General features: G+C 47.6%; 1 protein-coding gene across 1 annotated transcript in view; it reads left to right on the top strand.

The window, feature by feature from the left end:
- Nucleotides 1–8,556, top strand: part of CPPED1 (calcineurin like phosphoesterase domain containing 1) — a 202,743-nt gene that overhangs the window by 166,162 nt on the left and 28,025 nt on the right. Inside the window, exon 3 of the mRNA XM_007939738.1 lies at nucleotides 2,566–2,988. Coding sequence (XP_007937929.1) covers nucleotides 2,566–2,988 — 423 coding nt within the window. The remainder of the gene's footprint in view (nucleotides 1–2,565; nucleotides 2,989–8,556) is intronic.

Genomic DNA, 8,556 nt, shown 5'->3' with positions numbered 1-8,556 from the left:
CAGCACTATATCAGATAATGTTTCAAGGTTATTCATAAAGTTTTCTAGGAATATATTAGACAGTATTTCACTACTATCCATAAGATTTTCACTAGTCAGTTTTTTCAAAAGTGGATGGCCCCATCCTTTTTTCCAGCCTGTCTTAGTCCGGAAGCTCCACTAAAACCTGTCCACCAAGGGTGAGCCTGCTGGTATTTGAAATACTGGTGGCATAGCCTCCAGCCTCACAGCAACATGCAAACCAACACAGTATGAAAAACTGAGAGAAGAGTGGTGAAGATTAGCATAAAACCAAAAACCCAAATCCACTGCCGTGGAGTCAGATCTGACTCACAGCGACCCCTCCTTGGGTTTCCGAGGTGGTATCACTACAGAAGTAGGTTGTCCAACCTTCCTTCCGAGGAGTGGCTGGTGGGTTTGAACCACCAGCCTTCTGGTTAGCAGTCACATGCCTTAGGTACTAAGCCACCAAAACTCCTGAAAATTAACACAGAGGAGCTCAAAAAACAGGTGCACATTTGAATTGATCATTTTGGAATCCATTTGTTAGAGCTTTACTGTGTTGTTACAGGAGTGTGGAAGCTAGGAATTTACGGGAGGAAGAAGGCCCTTGTTTCCCACATACTTCCCAATTCTTTGTCCAAAAAGTCATCTCCATTCTGTGTCAGGGGAATATGCTTAACATCCAGCTGTTTACCCCTGCACCCGCCTGCACTGGTGGTGGGGGTAGAAAGTGCCTCTTGCTCCTTAGTGGGGCATTTGGAAGAGACACAAATGCATTCCGTCTAGCCATTCCATTTCTAAGAATGTATCCCATGAAGACGCTCACACAGTCTGCAGACCATGTGCACACAGATGTTTATTGTAAACTTCTCAGCAGAAAACTAGTTTTTGGTTGGGGTCTAGTTTGTAAAGCTGGCTCCACATACCACAGGGGTTGCATAGGACGGCCCATTGAGATTAGAGGAGGAAAACAGAGATAGAAATTCAGCTTCACTAATACTGAATGTTAGAGTCTCTGTGTGGTGCAAACGATTAACTCAAATGATTAAACAGAAATTTTGGTGGTTCAGCTTTACCCAAAGGTGCCTCAGAAGAAAGGTCTGGTGATCTCCTTTTGAAAAACCAGCCATTTGAAACCTTATAGAACACACTTCTAGTCTGACATACCTGGGGTCATCGTGAGTGAGAATCAACTGAACAGCAACCTGTTGGTTAATACTAAATGTTAGGATCAACTCCACGCTGTCACCTGATCACTTGTATAAATGGCCACAAACACATCGTCCTCACAGGGAAGTGGTGGGTGGGCAGTGACTCCTAGGTCACTTGTTCTTTTGTTTTGTTTTTTATTTTTTATTGTGATTAGGGTGAAAGTTTACAGAGCAAATTCATTTTCCCTACAGCAATTCATACACATTTTGTTTCATGACATTGACTGCCATTTCCCACAATGCAACAGCTCTCTTCCCACTTCCTCCCTGTAGTTACCTCTTCCCTGAGTCCTTCTTTCCTATACATTCCTGCCCCCTGAGCTGTCTCCCTGTGTAAACACTGCCCTTCTGTTCTCCCATGATTGATCCTTCTAAGGAGTGTATCTACCTGATGTCAATGTTCACCCTCTACTCCTGTCTGTTGTTTGGCTGGAAGCCATGGGAGTGAGTTCAGTTCCAGATCTGAAGGGTAACTGGGGGCCATAGTCTTGGAAGTCTCACCAGGCTCTATTGGACTGGTAAACCTGGTCTTTTTTTTTTTTTTTTTAATGATTTTGAGTTTTGTTCCACATTGTTTTCACATTCTCTCTAGGGTCTCCTGCACTGATCTCTTCCCAAGTGGTTGACTGTGGTAACCAGGCACCATTTAGTTCTTCTGATCTAATGGTCACATAGGCTAAAGTTTGCTTGGTCTGCTAGTCCCTTGGGAGTTCTGGTGGCATAGTGCCTTAGGGCATTTGACTGCTAACCAGAAGGTTGGCAGTTCAAACCCAGTAGACACTCCTCAGAAGGAAGATTGGACAATCTACTTCTGTAGTGATACCGCCTCGGAAACTGAAGGAGAGGTCGCTATGAGTCAAATTGACTCAATGGCAGTAAGTTTGTTTTTCTGGTTTTTCACTAGTCCCTTGGACTAATTGTTTCCATGGGTCTTTGGGGTCTTCTTCATTCTTCTTCGCTCTGGATGAGGAGAGGCCAGTGTTGCATCTAGACGGCCACTTGCAAGCTTTTAAGATCCCAGTTGCTAGTCACCAAAGTAGGATGTGGAACAATGTTTTTGTGTAGTATGTTATGCCAGTTGAGCTTGAGACCCCCCTGTGACCATGGTCGTGAGCCCACAAGTCCAACTACTCACTCCCTCAGGGTGGTTGGCTGTGGCCAAGAAGTTGTCATAACTTTGCCCCTTGTTAGCTTTATTGCAGCTCACTTGTGGATTTGCTTGTAGCTGTTATTACATTTTGCAGTTCCCATGTGCCTGGTTAAGTGGATTCTAGGTTATTCTCTTTAATCTTATGTCAGTAAATTCATATGTAGCCTTCAGCCAGTCTTAGAACCTAACTTGCTTTTCCAGGAACACCTTGGCGGAAGGAGCAGACGGAGGACCTACAGCGGGTGCTTAAGGATGTTGACAGGGAGATACCCCTGGTCCTTGTCAGTGGCAACCATGACATTGGCAACGTCCCCACAGCTGAGTCCATTGCCGAGTTCTGCCAGACTTGGGGAGATGACTATTTCAGCTTCTGGGTCGGGGGCGTCCTGTTCCTTGTCCTCAACTCCCAGTTCTTCTACGATGCCTCCAAGTGCCCTGCCCTGAAGCAGGCCCAGGACCAGTGGCTGGGCGAGCAGCTGAGCATCGCAGGGGAGCGCAGGTGCCAGCATGCCATCGTCTTCCAGCACATCCCGCTGTTCCTCCAGAGCATCGACGAAGATGATGACTACTTCAACCTCGCCAAGTCGGTTCGGCAGGAGGTGGCAGACAAGTTCATCAAAGCAGGTAGGAGCCCTAGGACCACAGTGTCTGAGTGAGGGGGTCTGCAGGAGTTTCTAGCTCTTTCTCCTGCCCTCTGCAGCCTGGCAAAGAGGGGAGAGGGAACAAGGCTTTGGGAAAAACTGGGTTCTGATCTCGGCTCTGCCCTCACTGGCTGTGTGGCCTGGCATAAGCTGCCTGATCCTTCTGAACCTCACTCTTTGCATCTGTGAAATGGGTAGAGCTGGTAGCTCGCTCAGAAGATGCTGGGAGGGTTCAGTGAGAAGAGACCTATACCTTCAGAGCAGCCGCTGGCTCCAGTCACTCACAGTGGAGGGATGGGGACTTTCAGGGCTGGGGATCAGGGTGTGGGTCTGCAGGTGGCTGCGTGTACTGCAGGAGGACCAAAGACACAAGGGAGTCTTCTTGCATTTTTCCAGACAGCAGGAACTAGCTTAAGGATGGGCGTCTGTAAGAGCCAGCCTCACACAGTATTAGTGAAATATGACCTGGGAAACCCTGGGAAGTAGTTTTAATGGGCAGGGACTGGGGCCTCGTCAGTTTACCTTTAGGGAGGTGGGCTAAGCCCTCTTCTAGAATCAGAGGACAGAAAAATGCATTCCGTTTGATCTCACCCTGCAACAGAGTTTAGCTAATCATGCATTTGACAAGTGCACGTGCGTGCACGCACGCACACACACACACACACACACACCCGACAGCAGTCCATTTTTCTGATGAGATGTCAGGGTCCGACTGCCCTGTACCTGGCATTTGCCCATACACCCCATTTCTCCTCTTGGTCACACCTACAGCATTCGTCCCACAAGAAATGGTATGTTCCAAGCAATTCCCTGCAGGTACCAGCCACTTAACAGATTCCAGTGTTGACAACGGGTATGTCTCTTGCTCTGGTCCTAATTTCTCCTTTCAGATCTTTCCAGAGTGTGCTTCATCCTCTTCTCAAATTTGAATCTGTGTGTGGATTTGTCATGGGGTGGGGAGAGACGTGTCCTGATTCTAGTAGCAAGCAAACTTAATGCCATCAAGTCGATACCGACTCATAGCACTCAGACCACTGGGTCTCCGAGGCTATAAATCTTTACAGAAGCAGACTGTCTCACCTTTCTTCCGTGGAGCATTTGGTGGGTTCGAACCTTTTGGTTAGCAGCCAGATAAATGCCTTAACCACTACGCCACCAGAGCTCCTTCCAATAGCAAACACTCTCTTAAAAACAAATAACCAGCAGCTCTCCTATTCAACTTTGTGCGTTAGATGTGTTAGCGTTTACTTGTGCAAAACACAATAAGGCCTTCTGTATTTTAGAGCATTTCACAAAAATCTTGCATAATTGGAGACATGTTCCAACTGTTCCACGGAGATAAAGTTGGAAAACTTCTATTAAGGCCTTCGAAATTTTATGCCATGCTTGAGTTGGTACAGAAAACCATTCTGATGACAAGGAAATGAAGTGTCAGGATGGCATAGCACCCCCACAGAAATGAGTGTGTAACAGAATAATGCCGGAGAGAACAGTTAATTCCGCTGGAACGGTTCCTGTCACAGGCAGTGTTAAGTGATGTGCAGGCATCCTGGTGACCACTGCTGTTAGTTCTCCACGCTCGCTCATAAACCAGCTTCTTGATGGCACAGTTCCCATCATCAAAACAAAACAAACCAACCAACAAATGAAAACATCAAGTCAACTCCAACTCATGGCAGTCCACAGTGTGTGTCAGAGTAGAACAGTGCTCCACAGTGTTTTCTTTCTTTTTATTTTAAGAGCTTGTTTTACATTCAATGTTACGTGTACATTTAGTTTCACTCCCCATTTACCATGTCCAACCCTAACCCGGTCTCCTCCCCTCCCTGCCCTGTAACCCTCCCCCCGTGCCCCTCATATTTATGCACTTCTGTTTGTCCTGCATTTCTTCCTTTTGAATGTTGGTCCTCTGGTGCCCCATGGTCTATTGCTCTAAGGAATGTATTACCATAGAGTATGTGGGTGCATCATCCTGGGTTGAGTGGTCTGCATGTACATCTTGTTAGCTGTTGGGCTGAAAGCCAGACCCTGGGGGTGAGTTTTATTCCAGGTGCTGAATGTGTTTCAGGGCCATAGCGTTGGGGGTCTCATCAGACTTCCTCTGACCAGTAATTCTGGTCATTATTGAGTTTTTGGATTTTGTTTCACGTTTTCCCTCCCACTCTATCCAGGATCTCCAGATTTGATCCTTTCCTGAGTGGTTGGCATTGGTTGTTGTGTTGTTATATGCCATCGAGTCAGCCCCAACTCAAAGTGACCCCTCCTTGGGTTGCCGCGGCAGTATCACTACGGAAGTAGATTGCCCAACCTTCCTTCCGAGAAGTGGCTGGTGGGTTTGAACCATAGCTGGGCACAATCTAGTTCTTCTGGTCTCGAGGCCATCGTGTCCTATGGCTGATGGCTTCCAAATGACCTTTTTTTTTTCTTTTTCTTTTTTGCATTCTTCTTCTTTGCTTCCGATGCTCAGAGACCATTAGCTGCATCATAGATGGCCGCTTGAAAGCTTTTAAAAACCCAGTCGCTACTCACTAATGTAGGATGCAGAACAAGGCTTTTATATATTTTGTTGTGCCAATTGAGTCTGGTGTCCCCCCGTACTATAGTCCTGAGACAGTAGATCTGTTGGATCTCTCTCCCATAGTGTCTGGGTGTCTGTGATGGATTACCCTTTGTCTATCTTCTGTTGTTTCTGTAATGATTGCAGGTATTTTGTATCACTGGTGTTTGTGTAAGATTAGCTTCAGCTGAATTTATCCTTGGTCTAGAGTCCACAGTGTTGTTGGTGGCTGGTTTTTCAGACCTAGATTGCCAGGCCTTTCTTCTGAGGCATGCAAGCACCTCAGATACTGAGACCTAAGAGTATGTAGACATTTAGAGAGAGAACCCATGTTCCACTAGGGCCCCTGGGGAGAAACCTGGTGACCACCCACGGAAAAAGTCCTGGAGCATGGTATTCTTTCAGGGTGTCCCAACCAGCTCCCCAGCCAGGCCTGCAGCAAGCTCAGGGACTAGATATGCTGCACACCCAGAGCCTGTATGTGTTGCTGAAGTGAGTTGAGATGAGCACAGCTCACAGAGACTGATGGCTCCAACCAGAATGCCAGTGGATTGATTGAGAGCAAGACTGAACCATTCCCATCAACACCAGCGTGCAGCCTCTTCCTGGAGGCAGTGCTACATAGGAGGCCAAATTATAATCAGGAGGTTGCTTGGTAATCATTAGGCAGAGTGGGGAGTGAGTGTTGTTGTTCCACTGCTGATGGCATCAGCCTCTGGAACCCTGATGAAGCTGCCTCCACTCCAGGCTCTCTTGCCCAGTGGGACTCTGATCTTTCCAGTCCCTTTAATTCTGCCTTTTTAATGTTGCTTCATGAGGGGCAGTGGTGGTTCTGCAGTAGAATTCTCATGTTCCATGAGGGAGTCCTGTGTTCGATTGCCGGCCAGTGCACCTCGTGCAGCCACCACCTGTCACTGGAGGCTTGTGTGTTACTGTGATGCTGAAAAGGTTCAGCGGAGCTTCCGGACTCAGACTAGCCAGGAAGAAAGGCCTGGAGACCTACTTCTGAAAATCAGCCTTTGAAAACCCTGTGGGTCATGGTGGTCCCGTCCACAGCCAATCACGCTGGCATAGAACTGGGCAGAGTTTGGTTCCCTTGGGCATGAGGTCGCCCTGAATCAGGGCCGACTCGATGACAACCAGCACCAGTACCGCTCCTGTCTGTCCACTTCCTTAGGCCACTGTCCTCTCTCCTTTGGGTCTTTGCAACACCTTTGACCTGGTCTCCCTGTGTCCACTCTGCCCCATTCTGCCCCATTCCATTCCATTCTCCACCAGGGGGTGTGTTGCTGTGTAGTCTGAAGCCTGTCTGATGCCCTGTCACCCCAGAAGAAGGCCTGGCTCCCCACCATGGTGTCTGCTGCCCTTTCTGATCTCCTCTGCCTTCTGCTCTGGCCTCTTCTCTTTGTCCTGGCCAATGCCTACTCATCTTTGATACTTTCTGTCTGTGAGGTACTCCCACCTGGCCCCAGGTTTGTTCCTCAACTCTCCTTGATCCCAGCACTTACCCAACTGATCTGTAAGGGTTTACTTATCTGAAATCCCCCACTAGGATATCAGTTCCTTGAGGACAGGGACTGTGTTCTATTCATCTCTACATTCAGGATACCGCTCGTGTTAGCTCAAATGCTTAATCAGTGTTTGTGGAATGAATAAAGGAGTGAACATCTTTGACTCAGTTCTTTCCCTTGTTGGCTGACTGGCAGCTCCCTTACTTGGTAAGCACTTGTGGTATGCCAAGGGCATGGCAGACCAGTCTGCATGCTCACAGTGCTCACCGGCCCAGTTGTCAGGTTCACATCACATGCCTTGAAGCCTTTTGGTCTTTTCTGTCTTCTGCTGATCCAGATGCGGGCCTTCCAGGTTCACACACACAGCAGCCTGTTTCCCATCATAGCCCCTTGCACCACCTTCAGACAGGACAGGTGTCCTCTTTTTGGCCACTTAACCGGGGAAAGCAAAGATGGGTGCTCTCCCTGCAGTCACCTGTCAGTCCTAGTGGCTTGCCAAGCCAGGTCCTTTGTTGGATGGCCTTTGAAACCAGAACAGCCATGGGCTGTTAGCAGGAGCCCAAGTCTGGTGTGGACAGCTCCGGTGCAGGCCAGGTGACCTGTTGGTTGGAAGCACAGGTGGGGCTCCATGAGGGGTGTAAGTGTCTGAAACCCAGGAATGTGGAAGATCGCTCGGCTCACAGCAGCGTCATTGCAACACGTTTTGGAAAGCCAGAAGTTCAAGTGCTGTTTTGTAGAATTGATTACCGGAAGGACTGTGATAACATTGGGGGTGATGATGACAGATGGAATTTAATATTGCCTCTGGCTTCCCCACTCCACCCCCAGCAATACTTTCCCGAATGCTATCTCAGTCTCATCTGTCTCCTATGCTGAAATGCCAGTACTCAAAAATATGTCAAAAGCTCATCAGACTATCAGGATAGCTTTTAATTATGATAATTGTGTTGTCATAAAATATCCTTTTAAATTGCTTATCCCTCCCCAAACCACTGTGAAGGTAAAACCCAGCTTCCTTCCAGCAAGCTTAATGAATAATTCTGAATCATTGTGTGGGATGAATAAATGATTTAATAACGAACATCAACAATCAGCTCACATTGTTGCATTAATTTTTTAAAATGGGATGAGGTAAATGAGGAGGAAGGGTGGCACTGTACAATGGGCCACCTTGTGTGTGGGGATGTGCTCTCCGAATCAAAACCCGTGAGCTTTCCAGGGCCCAGGTTTCCCTAGAAACAGATGCATTCTGTTTCTACTTTTGAAGCTCTTGAAGAACCTTCTTGTGTGATACAAAATGCAGTCGACGGCCAACACAGATCGGCTGTTGCTAGAGCAGGACGGTCGTACACACGTGGAGCAGCTCCCACTCCTTTACAGAAATGATCAATTTCATCATTTCCACATGATCTAGAAATTGGTTTTCCCTGTAATTCACCTGACACCTAGTTGGAGTTGCAGACAGCTATTAGATAATGAAATC

The sequence above is a fragment of the Orycteropus afer genome, unplaced genomic scaffold (genome assembly GCF_000298275.1).
Source record: "Orycteropus afer afer isolate SDZICR_OR568_19922 unplaced genomic scaffold, OryAfe1.0 scaffold00061, whole genome shotgun sequence".
Taxonomy (NCBI): Eukaryota; Metazoa; Chordata; class Mammalia; order Tubulidentata; family Orycteropodidae; genus Orycteropus; species Orycteropus afer.
Note: the sequence above shows the minus strand (reverse complement) of the source record. Positions and strands in the feature narration are given on the sequence as shown.